The sequence below is a fragment of the Emys orbicularis genome, chromosome 25, assembly GCF_028017835.1.
Source record: "Emys orbicularis isolate rEmyOrb1 chromosome 25, rEmyOrb1.hap1, whole genome shotgun sequence".
In the NCBI taxonomy this organism is placed as follows: domain Eukaryota; kingdom Metazoa; phylum Chordata; order Testudines; family Emydidae; genus Emys; species Emys orbicularis.
The window spans coordinates 12,969,121-12,990,474 of record NC_088707.1 but is presented as its reverse complement, the minus strand read 5'-3'; the positions used below and the strand labels follow the sequence as shown (position 1 = coordinate 12,990,474).

The 21,354-nt window shown below is 45.6% G+C and overlaps 1 protein-coding gene across 2 annotated transcripts in view; it reads left to right on the top strand.

Annotated features, from left to right (window-relative positions):
• Positions 1-454: 454 nt before the first annotated feature.
• The window catches only part of GOSR2 (golgi SNAP receptor complex member 2), a 33,430-nt gene continuing 12,530 nt past the window's right edge, over positions 455-21,354 (top strand). For both annotated transcript variants that reach the window (XM_065422581.1, XM_065422580.1), the window contains exons 1-4: positions 455-531; positions 6,751-6,815; positions 12,466-12,574; positions 20,553-20,685. In XM_065422581.1, the coding sequence (XP_065278653.1) occupies positions 503-531; positions 6,751-6,815; positions 12,466-12,574; positions 20,553-20,685 (336 nt within the window). In that variant the 5' untranslated portion in view covers positions 455-502. The remainder of the gene's footprint in view (positions 532-6,750; positions 6,816-12,465; positions 12,575-20,552; positions 20,686-21,354) is intronic.

Below are 21,354 nucleotides of genomic sequence, written 5' to 3'. Positions count from 1 at the left end.
CTCCCCGCACGGGGCCAGTCTTTATGCCTCTGGCTTCACCAGTGCCGGCACCTCCACTTCCCTGCGGGGTGAGGCGGAGGCCAGGCCCCCAGCTCAGGCTGGGAAGGGGCCGCAGGTTAACACGGTTCCTTTAACACGTGTGTGTGTGTGTGGCGACAAGCCGGGCTGCCAGCACCGCCCTGAGAGGAGGCCAAGGGGGCCGGTGCGAGCCCGGGCCGCGGGGTCCCTCGGCAGGTCTGCGGGGCCTGCCCAGCTCGGGCCGGGTCCAGGCCGCAGCCCCGCGGCGCCCCCCAGTGGCGCAGGACGCTCCTCGCGCTGCCGGGCCCCCGCAGCCCCCCGCCGGGCTGGCTGCCCCGCGCGCCCCTCCCGCCGTCAGGCAGCAGCGCGGGCAGCCTCTCCCGCCGGAAGCGAGCCGGGCCTCGCGCGTGCGGAAGCCGGAAGTGGCGGGTGCTGACGTGTCGCGCGGCGCCGGGAGGGAGCCGGGCCGGGCTGTGCGGCCGCGATGGAGGCGCTTTATCACCAGACCAACAAGTGAGGGAGGGGCCGGGCCGGCGCGAGGGTCCTTGGCGGGCGGGGGCGGTTCCGCGGCGGAGGGGGAGCCTGGGGCCGGGCTGAAGCGCCTGTGGGGCCGGAGCCCCAGTCCCGTCTCCGGAGCCGCGTTCAGAGCCCGAGCCCGCCCCGGCCGTGCCCGGCGTGCGGGAATCCCCTCCCCCACCGCCGGCGGGCAGCCACCTCTGGCGCGGAGCGTGTCGCGGCTCAGCCCTGTCCCGCTGCGAGGATGTGAGCTCCCGCGGGGTGGGAGGGGAAGCAGGCGAAGTAGACTTGCCCAGGCTGGAAGTGGGTGGGTGGCCATCAATATTTTTTTAAAAAAGAACAGGAGCACTTGTGTCACCTTAGAGACTAACACTTTTATTTGAGCATAAGCTGTAGCCCACGAAAGCTGATGCTCAAATACCTTTGTTAGTCTCTAAGGTGCCACAAGTCCTCCTGTTCTTTTTGCGGATACAGACTAACACGGCTGCTGCTCTGAAACCCATCAATATTAAGGACATGGAAAGTGCCCTGGGCTCTCTAGTGCCCGGAACCTCATTTTTTACTTTTCCTCCAGAATTTCTATCTCCTGATTTGCAGCAAGGGACAAAATGAAGTCCTGCAGGAAGCGTTAAAAGGATGTTAAGCTAGTTATTTTAGAGTGAATACATTGCCCACCACAGCACTTCCAGAATGCAGCATTTCAGCTGACGTGTTCTAGTGGTTGGTGTTTATGGCGTAAGTGGTATCAGCACAATGACTCTGGAACGCTAATAAATGGTGTCCTATGAATAAGTGCCAACAAACGAATAGCTTGTCTTGGAATTGGCATAACTAAGAAAGTTTAGGAGGAAGAGGACAACACAGGAATTACCTGAAGTCTGTGTAGTCTGGTATTCTGTCTCCCAACAGAGACCAGCACCAGATGTTTCAGAGGAAGGTGCAAGAAACCTTGTAGTGGGCAGATGTGAGCTAATTTGCTGCCCATGGTATTGCGTTAGTGTTTTTAGTATCTATACATAATAATTTAACCGTAGTGTCAAAATTTAAATAGTAGTTTTACAGTAGTGTTGTCTTTCTCTTTGTAAAATCCATGGCTTTCTTGTTCCATTATTATATTCCTTTTGGAAATGGGAGCAAGGGTAGATAAGAAAGATTGGTTTTAATCTTGTGTATCCTCTTTCCCTTATCAACGAGCATCCATGTCCTTGAAATACACAGGACTTGCTGATATTTATGTAGCTCTTTTAAGGAAGGAACAGTGTCTATTTAGCTGTTTAAAAACAACAAGGAGTCTGGTGGCACCTTAAAGACTAACAGATTTATTTGGGCATAAGCTTTCGTGGGTAAAAACCTCACTTCTTCAGATGGATAGAGTGAAAGTTACAGATGCAGGCATTATATACTGACACATAGAGAGCAGGGAGTTACTTCGCAAGTGGAGAACCAGTGTTGACAGGGCCAATTCAATCAGGGTGGATGTGGTCCACTCCCAATAATAGATGAGGAGGTGTCAATTCCAGGAGAGGAAAAGCTGCTTCTGTAATGAGCCAGCCACTCCCAGTCCCTATTCAAGCCCAGATTAATGGTGTTCAATTTGCAAATGAATTTTAGTTCTGCTGTTTCTCTTTGAAGTCTGTTTCTGAAGTTTTTTTGTTCAATGATAGTGACTTTTAAATCTGTAATAGAATGACCAGGGAGATTGAAGTGTTCACTTACTGGCTTTTGTATGTTACCATTCCTGATGTCCGATTTGTGTCCATTTATTCTTTTGCGGAGGGACTGTCCGGTTTGGCCAATGTTCATGGCAGAGGGGCATTGCTGGCATATGATGGCATATATAACATTAGTAGATGTGTAGGTGAATGAGCCCTTGATGGTGTGGCTGATGTGGTTGGGTCCTCTGATGGTGTTGCCAGAGTAGATATGGTGACAGAGTAGGCAATGAGGTTTGCTACAGGGATTGAAACACCCAGGAACCAATCCCTAGCACAAAGGAACCCCCTTCCCAACTGGGGCCTCTGGATGATACCATAATGTGTAGAGTATATGAGTATCTGTCTCAAGATTTTACTGTTGGAAAGCCATAGTGGATACAACACAAAACAGAGTGGAGTTATTACTAAAGCAGTTTACAGAAACCAGGTGGATGTTCGGAAGTATTTTGGAGGAGAGATAAGTTTGGTGAATATAAATTGGCAGGAATGCGGATAAAAATTGGTTATTTTTATTAATCAAAAATTGGGTTTTTATTTAAATATATATATTGGCCTTATAGGTTTAGAACAGTTGTCCGTCTAGACCAGTATCCTGTCTTCTGACAGTGGCTGGTGCTAATTAATTCAGAGGGAATAAACAGAACAGGGTAATTATCAAGAGATCCAGCCCATTGTCCAGTCCCAACTTTTGGCAGTCAGAGGTTTAGGGACATACAGAACATTGTTTGCATCACTGGCCATCTTGCCTAATAGCCATTGATGGACTTATCCTCCATGAACGTATCTAATTCTTTTTTTGACCCAATTATACTTTTGGCCTTCACAACATCCCCTGGCAGCAAGTTCCCCAGGTTGACTGTGCATTGTATGAAGAAGTACTTCCTTATATTTGTTTTAAACCTGCTGGCTATTAATTTCATTGGATGACCACTGGTTCTTGTGTTATGTGAAAGGATAAATAACACTTCCTTGTTCACTTTGTCCACACCACTCATGATTTTATAGACCTCTGTCATATCCCCTCTTAGTTGTCTCTTTTCTAAACTGAACAGTCCCAGTCTTTTTAATCTGTCCTCCTATGGAATCTGTTCTATATCCCTAATCAATTTTGTTGCCCTTCTTTGTACTTTTCCCCATTCTAATATATCTGTTTTTAGATGGAGTGACCAGACCTGCATGTAGTATTCCAGGTGTGGGCATACCATGGATTTATAGTGACATTATGATATATTCCCTCTCCTCATGGCTCATAATACGCTCTTAGCTTTTTTGACTGCCGCTGCACATTGAGCAGATGCTTTCAGGAAACTATCCACAATGATGCCAAGATCTTTCTTGAGTGTAATCAGCTAATTTAGACACATCATTTTGTATGTATAGTTGGGATTATGTTTTCCAGTGTGCGTTAATAGTAACGCACATTTATCAACGCTGAATTTCATCTGTCATTTTGTTGCCCAGTCGCCCAGTTTTGTGAGACCCCTTTGTAACTCTTTGCAGTCAGCTTTGGACTCAATGCAAAATTATTCAAGATCGTTATCTGCAAATTTTGCAAAATTTCAAATTAAATTTGAAATAAACTTATGACAACCTATGTTAAGGCCTAAATTTACTATACTCTATTAAAATAAAATCATATATGAAGTAATATGTTTGCTGGTGAAGTTTTAAAGAAAGTGAAACAACTGAACTGCAGAGTTTGTGCTAAAGAGGCTTTTGACACCCAGTTGCCTCTTCTGCAGATGCAGAGAGGGGATTCTTCATTTCACTTTCTTCAGTTCATTTCAATGACTAGTTTATTCAGAATTGAGAAACCATTTGGGAGATGAAAAAAGCAGGAAAGCTAGTTTTTCTTTTCCAATCTATTAATAAAATGAGGTGAGCGGGGATGAGGTCTGCTTCTAAAATCTTGACGCACATGGTAGTCAGAAGCAATCAGTTCAGGTCACAAACTACTGATAATACTTTCTTTGTTTAATAAGTCATTGGTTTTAAATGCAAAACATGTTATGATAAACTTACTTTTTTATGCATTCAGCACATTTAAGGTAGTTTTATTTAACTAATAAAAACAATTATTAGGCCCTTTAGAACAAGGTGTTTTTAAGGAGAGACTTGAAGAAGCTCTGATGTTGTGTGGCGTCTTAACTGCCTGAGACCAGTTACTATGTCCAATATCCCTTAGGCAAAATTTTCATATATTCTGAGGCTAGAAGGTGACAGTGTGATCATTTAGTTTCACCTGTATAGCACAGGCTGTAGAGCTTCTCCAAAATAATTCCTGATTGAGCTGTAGCATATATTTTAGGGAAATATCCAATCTGTATTTTAAAATAGCCAATGATGGAGAATCCATCACAATTCTAGGTAAATTATTCCAATGGTTAATTACCCTCATTGTTAATTACGCCTTATTTCCAATCTGAATTTGGCTAGCTTCAACTTCAAGCCATTGGATTGTGTTATACCTTTCTTTGCTAGATTGAAGAGACCGTTATGAAAGTTTTGTTCCACACGTGGGTACTTATACATTGTGATCAAGTCATCCCTTAACCTTCTGTTTTTTAAACTAAATAGATAGGAGGGGCTGAATCACTATAAGGCCTGCTTTCTAATTCTTTAATCCTTCTCATGGCTCTTCTCTGAACCCTCTCCATTGGATTGTGAATACTAGAACTGTACACAGTATTCCAGTAGCAGTTGCACCTATGCAATACAGAGGTAGTGTAATCTCCCTACTCCATTTTACTGCTAATAAATGTCTAATCTGTCTATCTCTGGAGGCTAAACTACCAAAAGACACACTGACCTTTGGCATCATATTATATGTTCTTCCATATGCCTGAAATAGCTGATCTGTGATGCTCCTAACTGGTTCCATAAGCAGGCTAGGACTTTGGACACAGTTACTCTGAGCAACGTTGGAATTTAGGGATGTAAAATAGTAAACGATTAACTGGTAAGCATTAGTTTTACCGGTTAACCCAGCCTAACCGTTAACCCCCAGCCCGTGGAACTCAGTATTCCAGATAATCTCTTCTTCCCTTAGATCCAGAGTGTTCCCATGAAATCAACAGCTGAACGAGGACTAGGTCTACCGATTCAATTCTCCGATTGTTTAAGAACACTTTTCAATGTCCATAAAGCCACAGTCCACAATCAAGGAAGAAGGTCTTATTGGTTAAAAAAAGACCTGGTTTAGAGAGGAAGTGAAGGAAGCAATGAAAAGAATACATAACAAATGGAAGATCGGGAATGTTGATAGTAACAAATATAAATCAAGATTGGATGATTGTCTAAAACATCTCCTCTAGGAACTATTTTGAGGCAGTTCTCTGACCTGTGTTATACAGGAGGTCAGATGGTCACAATAGGACACTTTCTTAGATTCATAGATTCCAAGGCTGGAGGGGACCATTGCGATCATCTGGTCTGACCTCCTGTATAACACAGGCCAGAAAATATCCAATCTTGATTTGAAAATTTGTTTTCCTCTTGGTGGGTACAATCTGGGCTCCATTATGTATGTTTTTCCCAGCGGTGCTGAAGGGCAGAGCAGCAATTCTCTCCTTTGACAGCTAGAGCTTCCTTGTCCTGTTTTTTGCCCTTTGTGATCCTCTGGCCTAATATTCTGAGTCTTTCCAAAACAGGTCTTGCTGTTGGCAAAACTAGTGGTTCCCACCATACCACTCACATTGTTTGTTTTGGATGTGGTTCTTGACACATACAAGGTAACTGTATTGGCTCACTTTATAGAATGTATAAAGTGAGTGGAATCTGAATGGGGTCTCATGTTACTATGTTACAGGGATCAGCAACCTTTGGCATGTGGCCCGCCAGGGTAAGCCCCCTGGCGGGCTGGGCCGGTTTGTTTACCTGCTGCATCTGCAGGTTTGGCCGATCGCAGCTCCCACTGGCCGTGGTTTGCCGTCCCAGGCCAATGGGGGCTGCGGGAAGCGGCGGCCAGCACATTCCTCGGCCCACGCTGCTTCCCGCAGCCCCCATTGGCCTGGAGCGGTGAACCGTATCCAGTGGGAGCTGTGATCGGCTGAACCTGCGGACGCGGCAGATAAACAAACCGACCCTGCCTGCCATGGGGCTTACCCTGGTGGGCTGCGTGCCAAAGATTGCCGATCCCTGCTCTATTAACTTTGAGAAAATGTTCGGAAAAACCTTTGTCAATTCAACTGGATTTTTACTCTGGTCTTTACACCTTAAATACTGCAGTGACAGGTACATATTGAGAGGGAACTTTGGCTTCTGGACACTTAAGGTCTTCTTTGTGCCCTCACACTCTTAGGAAATGCTGTATGGTGTTTGCATTAGAATATGGAAACCTAGTTCCCTTTCTGAATGGTTACTAGTTTTGAATGTTACATTACACTATATGTTTAGTATTTCAAGTCTGCCACTTGTTTGTACTGAAAAAAAAAAAATCTTTCCTGATTCAGTAGCTGTTGATTGACTCTAATTCCCATTTCTTCCTCTCTTCCTTTGATAGGCAAGTCCATGAGGTTCAATCTTACATGGGGCATCTGGAGACCTCCGACAAGCAGTCAGTGCACTGTAAGTTAACAACTAAATACGGCAACGCAACTGTTGGTGTGATCTAATGCTCTTGGGTTGGGTTTCCTATTAGCATTTAAACTCCGATGCTTTAAGAGTCCATTAGCTGTTCTTAGTGAAAGGAGTTCAGTCTTTGCCGCCTGGGAATGAAGCAATGGTCCACATCACAAAACTAAAATCTAATTACCCAGTTCAGTTTTATGTTGGATTTCAATAAGGCCAGGATTTTCCGAAGGGTGGGTCAGAAAAAGACACGAACACTAGTATTTTTTCAGTTAAGTTATCCTGCATACAGCAGCTTTCCCGTTATCAAAATCCTCATAAGGGAGAGTTGATGTTTGGTATGGTTGTCCAGATCTGACGCTGCAAAAATCTGGAACAGAGGATGCCAGATATTTATGTGAATGTGATTGCGTCAAATTTCAAATTGTTTACATTTTATATTGGATTGTTAATCCCTTGTAATAGCTTTTTAAAATAGTAAGGTCTGACACAGGCTGATAGATGTATGTAATTTTGCTTTTCTGAAATAGAACATAAGAATTGCCAAAGTGGATCAGACCCATCGTTCATCTAGTTCAGGGGTGGGGAACCTTTTTTTCTATCAGGGGCCATTGACCCACAGAATAAATCAGTCACAGGCCACACACAGCCCCACAGGGGGGCGTGGAGGCTCAGGGCTTCCCCTAGGCTCCAGGGTGGGGCCAGAAATGAGGGGTTCAGAGTGCAGGAGCAGGCTCTGGGCTGGGGCAGGGAGTTGAGGTGTGGGAGGGGGTGAGGGATCCAGCTGGGGGTGCGGGCTCTGGGGTGGGGCTGAGGATGAGGAGTTTGGGGTGCAGGAGGGAGCTCCGGGCTGGGGCTAAGGGATTTGAAGTGCGGGAGGAGCTCAGGGCTGGGGCAGAGGGTTGGGGTGCGGGTTGGGATGTGGGGTCTGGTAGGGAGTTAGGGTGAAGAAGGGGGGGTTCCGGGTCAGGGTGTGGGCTCTGGGAGGGAGTTAGGGTGCGGGAGGGGGGTTTCAAACCTGGGGCAGGGGGTTGGAGTACGGGGGGGTGCAGGCCCTGGGAGGGAGTTTGGGTGTGGGAGGGGGCTTAAGGCTGGGGTGCGAGTGGGAGGTCTGGGAGGGAGTTAGGGTGCAGGAGGGGGTTCTGACCTGGGGGAGGGGGTTCAGGGTGCGAGGTCCAGCCGGGCGGCACTTACCTGAGGCAGTTCCCGGGCGGCGGCGCAGCGGGGATAAGGCAGGCTCCCTGCCTGCCCTGGCTCCGCACTGCTCCCAGAAGTGGCCGGCATTGGTTAAAAGCTCAGTGTACATACAGACATGAATTCAGTTCTGAGATAAGTTGTATAGTAGAGATGGGGAGCTTTGTAGTTCCACAGAGTTCTTTCAGAATTAGTCCATAGGTTATAGTCCAATGTTCAGATCCAGGTGGGACTGGAGATCTCTGTCTTACAACTTAAGCTTTCCCTGAATAAAGCGTCAAGCAGATCTGAGATGAAAGAATCAGGCCGCAAGAGTTTTATACAGTTTTCTGTCAGCCTCTTGACCATACAGTCCTGGGTGAACAATAGGCTTTAGAAGTATCCTTCTATTTCCTAAACGTCACCGGTAATTAACTACAGGGATTAAAGTAAGGTAATTTAAAGAGACATATAGACATGACATCATTTTACCCACATTTCATCTAAATGTTAATATTCCCTTTTGATCTCTGAATTAATAGCTATAGTAATAGACAGGAACTGTCTGTTTACGTGGCTAACATCTAATAAGATATAAGTAATCACATACAATTAGTATCACTTCCAATTCTCTAACAATACAGGTTTTCATTTTTTTGTTCTAGCCTGTCTAACATGGAATGTCCCCAATTACCATTTACATACTTTTCTAACATACTCTAACATACTCTTCTCTAAAGGTTGAGTCTGGGTCAATTACCCTGCTAGCTGCTTAACCCTTTCCGGCCATGTGTCACAACCCCCAGAAGCAGTGCAAAGGCTTGGGGGAGTCAGGGGTAGTGGAGGAGTTGAGGGAGAGGGAAGTAATTGCTGGGAAGGAGCTTGGGAGTGAAACTGGAGGGTTGTTGGGTGTGGGTGGGAGAAGTATGGAACAGGTTTTGGGGGGGAGGGGGATTGTTAGGGAGTTGGGGAGCTTCCCCGTGCAGACCCTGGCTGACCCCTACCCTCTTCCATTCAGCCAGGCACATCTGCCCCTGTCCCCATATGTCCCCGCATCCCCACTCAGCCACCTCCTGACCCCATATATCCCTGCACCCCCTCTCAGCCACCCTCCATCCTGGTGTGGCCCTGCACCCCCCCCAACCCCATGTGTCCCTGCATCCCCACTCAGACATCTCCATCCCCATGTGACCCTGTCCCCATGTGGCCCTTCGTCCCCATGTGGCCCCTGCCCTAGTCTGTCCCTCCCACTAGCCCTTCTGAACTCCAGTCTATGTGACCCCCCAGCAACCCCGTGTGCCCCACTCTGTCTGACCTCCCGCCGGCAGGGCGCAGTGAGGAACCCATAGCTGGTTGCTATGGCTGGTGAACCGGCTGCCCTCTGTTCTGGCACCACAGCAGTCTCTGGTGGGCAAAAAGCGTAACTGCAACGTCTCTGACAGAATGTATTTTCTGTGGAGAGAAAAACATCTGCGGGGGAAATGAATTCTGTGCATGCGCAATGGCACAGAATTCCCTCAGGAGTAAGCTTTCTAGTCTCTAATTCCTGAGATCATCCCTACTGTCTTTTTAAAATATAGGTACAATGTTTGCTACCCTCCAATCCTCTACTATGAGTGCATATTTTTGGTAGCAGCTCAACCACATCATACTAGGACTCCTTTAGAACACTTGGATGTACCTTCTGGGCCTGGTAATCTATTGCTTTTTAAATTATCGGATTTTTCCATTCCTCTTGTTATTACATCTCAGTCTCTGATAGTACTTCATCTTTATTACCAGAAAAGATCCAGGCCAGTGTATGTATCTCCCTAATGTGTGCTGGTAAGATTGATGCAAAGAAATAACTTAGTTTCCCAGTACTGTCTTACCTTCCTCAATTGGTAAAGGTTGTATATGACACAGAGTAAAGAGCACAGAGTGATCTGAATCACCTGCTTAAATGGTCACAGTCTATCAAAATGCATTTGAACATAGCCAAACACAAGGCTCTGTACCTGGGAATGCAGGTTATACTTACAAGTTGGGAGACTGTCTTGGAAAGCAGACTCCGAGAAGGACTTGGGGGTCATTAGACAACCACCTCAGCAGGAGCTCTCAGTGAAGTGCTACGGCAAAAAGTGCTGAGATGATCCTTGGATGTATTCAAAAGAGGAATATCAAGTAGAAATAGGAAAGTGATTCTGCCTCTCTACACAGCTTTGGTAAAACTGCTCCTAGAATACTCTGTCCAGGTCTGGTGTCCACGTTGCAAGAAGGATGTGGAAATGTTGGAGAGTTCAGAGCAGCCCCACAAAAGTGATCCAGATGCTGGAAAACGAGCCTTATGATGTGAGGTTTAAGGAACTCAACTTACTCAGTTTATCAAAAAGGAGGTTGAGAGACGACTTGATCACTATGTTTAGGCACTGACACATGGACAAAAGCAGTGACTTGGTGGTGCTTGGGGGAGGGGTGTTCAGCCTTGCAGGCAAAGGCAGAACAAGAAACAATGGCTGGAAGTTGAAAGTTAGATAAATTCAGCCTTGAACTAAGATGCAGTTTCCTAGCTGTGAGGAAGGTTCAACATTAGAACAGCTTACCAGTGGAGGTGGTGAACTCACCATCACTTGAAGTCCTTAAAATGAGATCAGATATCTTTCAAAAATATGTTTCAGTCCATTTTATTGGAAAAATTCTACTGCCTTCAAGGGGGAGAGGGGAGGGCTGGATGGTCATGATGGTCCCTTCTGGCCTTGGAATCAGTAAATCTATTAATTCATTTCCATGCCTCCATGGGCTATGGAAGGAACAGGAAACTCTGCATGGCCCTGAGCATCCTCAGAAGACTTGTAGCTCTGCCAGGTTTTATAGTATCCCATTGATTTTTGTAGTTCCACCAGGCTTCCATAATGTCAAAGTCCTTATCTGCTGTGAGGCATTGCCTGCTTTTGGTTTTAAGCGGCTCTCATTTCTGTAAAGAACATTTATAGTTCTTCTTGTTGCCCAGGTGCCGCTTTTTATTAATCTGTGACGTCAGCGGGGTTTCAGAAGTTTGTGTTCTTTTGCTGCCCCTGCTCTCGGTCAGTTGTGGGTTTTTTGTGTCCGACCCTTTATTAGATTCACAATTAACCCTATCTTTGATGGATGTCTGTCTGACATATGTGCTCCTTGGCCCCTGTCAGCTATCCTCTGGCTGCTAGTTTAAACCTCAGTCAACACCTTTTTTATTTTATGTGCCACCGTCTGCTTCCATTTTGATTAAAGGAGGGGCCCCATTCCAAAATGTATAGTCTCTTCCTTTCCCCAGAAGCACCCTCTGCCTAAGAAATTGAAACCCCTTTTCTCTACACCATCGTCTCAATCACGCATTGAGATCTGATATTCCCTTTGCCTAGCTGAACCCGCATGTGAAATTGGAAGCATTTCAGAGAGATCTACCACAGAAGCCCTGGACCTAAGCCTTCTCCCTAGTAGTCTCAATTTAAGGAATTAATTCAGGGAAGTCCTATGACCTGTGTTATACAAGAGGTCAGGCTAGATGCTCACATATGTCCCATCTGGCCTTATAAACTGTAAACTTAGCTGCCAAAAACCTCTTCTCTTACATCTTGATGATGGAGGTGAATTTCCTGACTTATTACACTGGTGTTACAGATTTCGGAAATAAATGTATAGAGTCGATTTCTGCCTCTGCAGGTGAGCGTGCACAAACATACAAACTTGTACTTGAGAACTTGTTCTCAGGAGAAGTTACGCAAATTCAGGTCCTGTTTGCTTTTCAGAATGTAATCTGTTACAAGTTTGTGGAGGAGGGGAAAAATCCTGGGTTTGTTGCTACTTTTTTAAATGATAGTAGTATCATCATTACGCCAGTAATTATATAATTAAATTAGATGGATGTGGGGCCAGGATTTTTCTATTTGTAAAACAGTAAATACACTGCTCCATAAATCCAGTGAGGCATACAGCACACATTCTTGTGAACTTGAGGAATTCTGGTCTTTTGGCTGAAGAGCAGGTCTGGAAGCTGAGAGATCTGGGTCTTATTCTCCGTTCTCTCTGTATACTCTTAGGCAGATCTCCCTCTGAGCCTCCATTTCTGCTTTTGTAAAATGAGATTTTAGGTTAATTAACCTATCTTCCAGGAATGGTCTGAGTCTTTGAGATCCTTGGGTGGGAAGTGCCACAGAAGTGCACATTTTCTTGAACAATTGACGCAGGGTTCACTGAGTCGAACATGCAGGCTCGTTTTCTTTGTCTTAGTGTGCTCTGTCTGTTTAATTTCAGATGTTTTGAGGCTGTAGTATACAATGGACCAGATTTTTAAAGGTATCTAGATGTCTAACTCTCATTGTTTTCAATGAGTTAGGGTTAGGGAGTTAGGCACCTAAATATCTTTCAAAATCTGGACTAATGTGTCTCCAGTTCCTTAAGACAGTGCATTGTATATTTAGTCTCTTCCAACAACTTGTTTCCTCTTTTTTTCTTACAGTGGTAGAAAATGAGATTCAGGCAAGAATAGACAGGATATTCAGCAACCTGGAACGCCTGGAGATCCTGTCCAGCAAAGAACCTGCCAACAAACGGCAGAATGCCAAACTGTAAGTGCGCGCTTTCCTTTGCCTTCCATAGCACCTTTCAGCAGAGGAACTCAACTTTGCAATATTGAGCCTCCTTATCTCTGTCTTATAGTTATAGTACCCATTATGCCTCTGGCGTTTAGGGCAGCAACGAAGCTCGCCCACTCCTGTCTGTTTCTGGCAAGCCTTTCAATGGTTCACCAGCTGTGCCCCAGGTTTTTCAGCTCAGCTTCTACAGCTCTTGACCATGTTGTTTTTAGGCGGCCTCATTTTCGCTTGCCTTCAGGTGTCCATCTGATTGCTGTTCTGGTGATGGAATCAGTTTCCATCCAAAGCACATGGCTAATCCATCTCCGATGCCTTCTGGTAACGATGATGCTCATACCTACTTGACTGCACTGTGTGAATGGTCTTGGTGTGAGATTGTTCTGAGCCAAAAGATACGGAGGATTTTTCTGAGGCAGGTTGTATGGAATGAAGACAGTTTGGACATGTCATACTTTGTCATTCCCCAATATTCTGCACTATAAAGTAGTGTTGAAAGTACTCAGTTCTGATAAATCTTGAGTTTGGTTTTGGTGTTGTATTTTGATCATTTCCAGACTGCATTTAAGCTCCTAAAGATGTTCCTGGCTTTATTGATTCTGTTTCTGATGTCCTGGCTTGTTCCATCATCCTGGCTGCTGCTGCTGCCCAAGTATGTGAATGTTTCTACATTGGTGAGAACGTGATCCTCTATCTGTACTGGTGATGGTGAAGCACGGTTGATTTTCAGTCCGATTTGCTGGCTGAATGTGTTGTCGGGTTGTTTTTTCTTGTATATGATGTTGGGTATGTGATAAGCTTTTGACAGCATTCACAGGACTAGCCTATAGTACATTCTGCGGGCATATGGAATCCCTCTCTGTATAATCAACATCATCAAAAGCTTCTATTCCAACTTTACATGTAGTGGTGATCACAGTTTTGAAGTCAAAACGAGTACATCAGGGTGTGTCATGTCTGCAATCCTCTTCAACATTGCCATCAACTGGGTAATGTGGTGTACAACAGAAGATATGCCAAGAGGCGTCAGATGGATACCCTTCTCATCCCTTGAAGACCGGGATTTCGCAGATGATCTCTATCTTATAGATGGTGGAAATTAGGTATAGAGGTGAAGCGACTTGCCCAAGGCCATACACCAAGTTGGTATCAAAGACAGCGATAGAACCTAGGACTCCTGTCTCTGTTCTGTTCTGTACTCCACAATCCTGTCATGCTTAAAAAGATCTGTGTTCTTCCATGAGAGATTTAAATGACCTTTGTGGGGTTGGGGAAGAGAATGACTTAACGCTTCGAATTCATATTACTTTATTGCCCAGTTTTCAAACTTAGGCACCAAAATTGTTGGTCATATTGGCATTTAGGTCCCAAACACTTGTTTTAGACACCATAATGCGAGTTATGTGCTAGTTTGGCTGGCTGCCTCATTGTAGGCAGACAGATTTGAAAAGTGTGCTATCCATATGTCTTAAAATTTAGGTGAGTTTATAAATGGTCAGGAACACTTTTGGCTCCTGCCTTTAGGTCTCTGCTGATATGAAAGAGATACTTTTTTCCCCACTTAAATCTTTCTCCTCACTCCTTAAGAGTCATGCAACAAATGGTCTTAAGGGAGGCACCTTCTTCAGAATGCTGTCCAAATGGTATGTTTCAAAACAGGCTGGTTGTTAACCTCCCTCTTACTGTTACCCTGAGAGCAGTATTTTTCTGAGATATAACCTAAATGTGGAAGACTTCTGTAAGAAATTCTCCTCCAATTCAGAGGCCTCTGTTCTTACCCAGTTGATTAGGTGGCTTTGCTGTGATTTGTGGTCTCTCAAGTTTTTAATTTGAAAGAGTTACTCTTGTTCTTAATTTTCTGCTCGTATAATGGTAATGAGAAGCATATTTCATGTCTGATTCTAGTCAGAAAATTTATGTTCTATAAACCTTGCCTCACACTTCACCCCAGTGCTGCTCTTCAACCTGTAGGGAACTTTGAAAATCCTAGCCTTAGGGAGAGGGCTTTAATAAAAGTTAGGCATTTTCAGAACCCTGTTCCATTTCACTAATTGTGAAATCATAGAATATCAGGGTTGGAAGGGACCTCAGGAGGTATCTAGTCCAACCCCCTGCTCAAAGCAGGACCAATTCCCAACTGAATCATCCCAGCCAGGGCTTTGTCAAGCCTGACCTTAAAAACCTCTAAGGAAGGAGATTCCACCACCTCCCTAGGTAACCCATTTCAGTGCTTCACCACCCTCCTAGTGGAAAAGTTTTTCCTAATATCCAACCTAAACCTCCCCAAATGCAACTTGAGATCATTACTCCTTGTTCTGTCATCAAGTACCACTGAGAACAGTCTAGATCCATCCTCTTTGGAACCCCCTTTCAGGTAGTTGAAAGCAGCTATCAAATCCCCCCTCATTCTTCTCTTCTGGAGACTAAACAATCCCAGTTCCCTCAGCCTCTCCTCATAAGTCATGTGCTCCAGCCCCCTAATCATTTTTGTTGCCCTCCGCTGGACTCTTTCCAATTTTTCCACATCCTTCTTGTAGTGTGGGGCCCAAAACTGGACACAGTACTCCAGATGAGGCCTCACCAATGTTGAATAGAGGGGAATGATCACATCCCTCGATCTGCTGGCAATGCCCCTACTTATACAGCCCAAAATGCCGTTAGCCTTCTTGGCTACAAGGGCACACTGTTGACTCATATCCAGCTTCTCGTCCACTGTAACCCTTAGGTCCTTTTCTGCAGAATTGCTTCCTAGCCATTCGGTCCCTAGTCTGTAACAGTGAATGGGATTCTTCCATCCTAAGTGCAGGACTCTGCACTTGTCCTTGTTGAACCTCATCAGGTTTCTTTTGGCCCAGTCCTCTAATTTGTCTAGGTCCCTCTGTATCCTATCCCTACCCTCCAGTGTATCTACCACTCCTCCCAGTTTAGTGTCATCTGCAAACTTGCTGAGAGTGCAGTCCACGCCATCCTCCAGATCATTAATGAAGATATTGAACAAAACCGACCCTTGGGGCACTCCACTTGAAACCGGCTGCCAACTAGACATGGAGCCATTGATCACTACCCATTGAGCCCGACGATCTAGCCAGCTTTCTAGCCACCTTATAGTCCAATGATGCATTTGGAGTCATGGGCCGAGAAGTAAACAAGAAAAACTGTTCAATTCCTACCTTCTGATTTCAGATAGATTTTTGGTTTTAAATGCTAGTCCGAAGGCAGTCTAGTCAGGGAGCATGCCTGAGACAGTTCAGGGGTCTACTTCTGATTTTGCCACTGACCATGTCTAAATCACTTCTCTGTTTTGCTGCACAACTGAGGATCAGTCCAACAGTCATCAGCACTTGTCATTGCTCTTGTGAGAAGTACGTCACTATGATCTCGGGCACAAACTATAATGTAGTCGAGGAGATGCCAGTGCTTTGACGGTGTGTGTCTTCAAGATGTTTTGAACTTTTCCTTTTGTCGGAAGAGAGTGTTCGTAATAAGTAGTTCAGGTTCAGCACACTTGGTCAGGAGCAGAATTCCATTTGAATTGCTTTTGCCAACTCCTTCTTTCCCGATTGTTCCCTTCCATAGGTCTGAGTCTCGTCCCACACGTGCATTGAAATCTCCCAGAAGGATGATCTTGTCTTCTGTAGGGGTCTCCGATAAAATGGTTTCCAACTGAGAATAAAAATCTTCCTTTACATTCTCATCAGCATCCAGTGTTGGTGCATAGGCGCTCACAATAGTTGCCTGTTGATTTTTGGTGAGCCTCAATCTGAGTGTCATAAACCGCTCATTGATGCCAACTGGTACCTCGAAGAGGCACCTTACGAGCTTGTTCTTTATAGCAAAGCCCACTCCATGCAATCGGGATTCATCTATAGATTTTCCCTTCCAGAAATAGGTATATTCTCCTTTCTCCTCCCTCACCTGTCCTTGATCAGCTCTTCTAGTTTCGGACAAAGCAGCAATATCAATGTTAAACCAACTCAATTCACGAGCAATAATGGCTGTACGTTGCTCTGGTCGGTTGCTGTTTGAGTTGTCCATCAGGGTACATACGTTCCAAGTTTCAAAGTTGAAAAGTTTCTTACATTTTTGACTGCTGAGGTGGTGATGCTGCTGGATGCGGCTATCCAGCAAGGAAAAACAGAGGCAAGACTATTTTTAGGGTACCTTTTCTAACCCCTTTCCATGTAGGGTGAGCAGGGTGGATCCTAAAAAGGACTGCTCAGTCATGGGTGCAGCTGCCGAGATGCTCGACCCGCCTCAATCCTCGAGCAAGACGACTGTATCACACACCCACTGCGTGTGTGTCGGTCTGTAACTAGGAACTTCCGGATTTCACTGTCCTGTTCCCGTCACCACTCGCCGATTGCCCTCAGACTTTTGACTTGTGCAATGTTATTTTTTCCAAAAACTGGAAGATGCCTGTGCGGAATTTCTTTTAAAGTGGGGAGACTGGTGCACAACAGTCACCCCACTACCCTTGACAGATAGAGGACTTGAAACCGATGGCACGGGCACCATGACGATTGGAGATCCTCTATTTGCTGCAGCCTTCATCCACCTTCACAGCCGTTGTAACATTACACAACAGTTTCACCTCCATTGTGCAGTTATCCTCCGTCTGCTCTGCCATTAGGGACTTCTTGGATCACACTTTGTCTGGAACCTCGCCCTTGACCGTTCTGCCATGGGTGACCCTAAGGGAGTATATGACTCCAGGCAACATCGCTCTCGGGATCATTGAGACACGCAAGCCTCTCCACCACTATAAGGTGGTCATGGAGACGGAACAACTCAAGAACAAATGGTGGAATGAGAAAGCGCAAGAACTCCAACATCTCGCGGACATCCACAATACATGTGGTTTCTTCAGTGCCACCAAGGCTGTTTATGGGCCAATTTGCCATGGTATGAATCCTCTTTGCTCTAAGGATGGAACCACACTTCTGAAGGACAATGAAGCCATCAATTCTCGCTGGAAAGAACATTTTGAAGATCTCCTTAACCGTAATTCTAAGGTTGCAGATGAAGTCCTTGAGCAAATCCCTCAACAACCATTTAGGGATGAGCTCGGAGACCCTCCTAATTTGTATGAGGTACACAGTGCCACCAAGCAGATGAAGAACAATAAGGCAGCAGGTCTAGATGGGATCCCCACTGAAATCTTTAAAGACAGTGGACCAGAGCTAATTCGGCAGCTTTACCTGCTTATCCTTAAAATCTGGATAAAGGAGGAGATACCCAGTAAAATGAGGGATGCCCTGATTGTCACCCTCTTCAAGAAAGGGGATAAAGTGGATTGTGGAAATTATCGTGGTATCTCCCTCCTAGCCATTGGAGGCAAAGTTCTGGCACGGATCCTTGCAACTTGCCTTCTGTCCTGTCAGAAGAAATTTTACCGGAGTGACACATGGTTTCCAACCATGTCGTGGAACTGTGGATATGATTTTCACAGCACGGCAGCTGCAAGAAAAGTGTTGGGAGCAAAACCAACCACTATACGTGGCTTTTATTGATCTAACTCAGGGGTAGGCAACTTATGGCATGCGTGCTGAAGATGGCACGCGAGCTGATTTTCAATGGTACTCTCACTGCCTGGGTCCTGGCCACCGGTCCGGGGGGCTCTGCATTTTAATTTAATTTTAAATGAAGCTTGTTAAACATTTAAAAAACCTTATTTACTTTACATACAACAATAGTTTAGTTATATATTATAGACTTATAGAAAGAGACCTTCTAAAAACGTTAAAATGTATTACTGGCATGCGAAACCTTAAATTAGAGTGAATAAATGAAGATTCGGCACACCACTTCTGAAAGGTTGCGACCCCTAATCTAACTAAAGCCTTTGATTCAGTGAATTGCCATGTCCTCTGGACTGTACTCTCTACGATTGGATGTTCTGATAAATACATCAATGTCCTAAAATTGCTTCATAACATGAAAGCGACTGTTCTGAGCAGCACTGGCTCTCAGAGTGAACCTTTCAAAGTACAAACAGGTGTCAAACAGGGCTGTATCATCGCTCCAACCATGTTTGCGGTTTTTATTGCCGTCATTCTTTACCTAGTTGCTGGGAAGTTTACAGCTGGCGTTGAAATCATTTACAGAATGGACGGAAAGCTGTTCAGTCTTAGCAGGCTGAAAGCCAAGAGTAAGATCTCCACAACATCTACTGTGGAACTTCAGTCTGCTGATGACAACGCAATCTTTGCCCACTCTGAGAAAGATCTTCAAACTATCTTGAATGTGTTTGCAGATGCTTAGGCATGTCTTGGTCTTACTCTTAATATCAAGAAGACTAAAGTGCTCTATCAGCCCTCTCCAAATGAGGTATTACATGCCCCATTTATCAAAATCAATATAGTGGCACTGGAGAATGTCAATCATTTCCTCTACCTTGGAAGTCATCTTTCATCCAAGGCAGATATTGATGCAGAAATTCATCATCACCTGAGCTATGCCAGGGTAGTTTTTTCTTGTTTACGGCCCAGGGTTTTTGAAGATCACGACATTTGAACAAACACCAAGCTTCTTGTTTATCAAGCCGTTATTCTCCCAACACTGTTGTATGGGTCTGAAACTTGGACAACCTATAGACACCACTTGAAAGACCTTGAGAGGCACCATCAACGCTGCCTTCGTAAGATTCTGAAGATCAAATGGGAAGACAGGCGCACCAAGATTAGTGTCCTGGAAGAGGCAAAGACCACCAGTATCGAGGCAATGATCATCCGTCAGCAATTCCGCTGGACTGGTCACGTTGTCTGGATGCCAGATCATCGCCTCCCAAAACAGGTCCTGTTCTCTCAGCTGAAAGAAGGGTACCGTAACGTGGGTGGACAACAGAAGCGTTATAAGGACTTAGAAAGGGATAGATGATGATATCATATTGCCTCTATATAAATCCATGATACACTCACATCTTGAATACTGCATGCAGATGTGGTTGCCCCATCTCAAAAAAGATATATTGGGAATGGAAAAGGTTCAGAAAAGAGCAACAAAAATTATTAGGGGTATGGAACAGTTTCCGTATGAGGAGAGATTAATAGGACTGGGACTTTTCAGCTTGGAAAAGAGACAACTAAGGGGGGATAGGATAGAGGTCTATAAACTCATGACTGGTGTGGAGAAATTAAATAAGGAAGTGTTATTTACTCCTTCTCCTAACACAAGAATTAGGGGTCGCCAAATGAAATTAATAGGCAGCAGGTTTAAAACAAACAAAAGGAAGTATTTCTTCACACAATGCACAGTCAACCTGTGGAACTCTTTGCCAGAGGATGTTGTGAAGGCCAAGACTATAACAGGGTTCAAAAAAGAACTAGATAAATTCATGGAGCACAGGTCCATCAATGGCTATTAGCCAGGGTGGGCAGGGATGGTGTCCCTAGCCTCTGTTTGCCAGAAGCTGGGAATGGGCGATGGGGGATGGATCACTTGGTCAGAAGACAGGATACTGGGCTAAATTGGGTCTGACCCAGTATGGCCGTTCTTATGGGTGTCAGTAGCAGGGCAAGGGGTGGTCTTGCTATTGAGATTGTCAGCAGTTAGATGGGAGATGAGTGCGGTCTATAGTTTTAATGAAAGGCAAGTGAAAGTATCGTGTTAGATGGCGTCATGCGCATAAAAATGAAGAGATTGTAAAAGGGTTGGAAGTATAAAATTTAGCAGTGTGTAGAGCAGGTGTAGGCAGCTCCTGTTTAATACAGTGCAAAGGCAGCGTGCAAGTATGTGTTATGAGCATATTGAAGCATTGTTCAAAGAGGGCAGAGTGTAGGTTGTGTGGGTGTGTAACTTAAGCAGACTGTATTTCTTGGTTTTCCCATGTTTGCTGAATTTGATATTCTGGAAGGGCATGAGACACCTCTGGGTAACTTTTACTCTGCATTAACAATGTTTTTTGTCAGTGAATTTTCCTTGGGGTTATTGTCTTCCTCTCATTGATTCTTTCCAGCCGAGTTGACCAGCTGAAATATGATGTCCAGCACCTGCAGTCAGCACTGAGGAACTTCCAGCATCGCCGTTACAATCGGGAGCAGCAGGAGAAACAGCGAGAGGAGCTCCTGGCACGCACTTTCACTGCTAATGTAAATATCCTTTGCTCTAGAACCGGGGGCAGCCAAACATTAAGCCTCCTTTATATCAAGGTTTGGGGAGGAGATGGTTTGGAGGATATAGGATTAGACCATAAAGCAGGCATGGGCAAACTATGGTCCGCGGGCCGTTTTAATCCGGCCCTCGATCTCCCACTGGGGAGCGGGGTATGGGGCTTGCCCCGCTCCAGTGCTCCAGCCGAGGAGCAGGGTCGGGGGCCGTTCCATGCAGCTCCCAGAAGCAGCGGCATGGCCCCCCTCTGGCTCCTACACGTAGGGGCAGCCAGGGGGCTCTGCTCTGCACGCTGCCCCCACCCCAAGTGTCGCCCCCGCAGCTCCCATTGCCCGGGAACCGCAGCAAATGGGAGCTGCAGGGGTGGTGCCTGTGGATGGGGCAGTGTGCAGAGAACATCTGGCTGCGCCTCCACGTATGAGCTGGAGAAGGGACATGCTGCTGCTTCCGGGAGCTGCTTGAGGTAAGCGCCGCCCAGAGCCTGCACCCCCGAGCCTTTCCCCGCGCCGCAACCCCCTACCCCAGCCCTGATCCCCCTCCCGCCCTCCAAACCCCTCGATCCCAGCCCGGAGCACCCTCCTGCACCCCAAATCCCTCATCCCCAGCCCCACCCCAGAGCCCGCACCCCCAGCCAGAGCCCTCACACACAC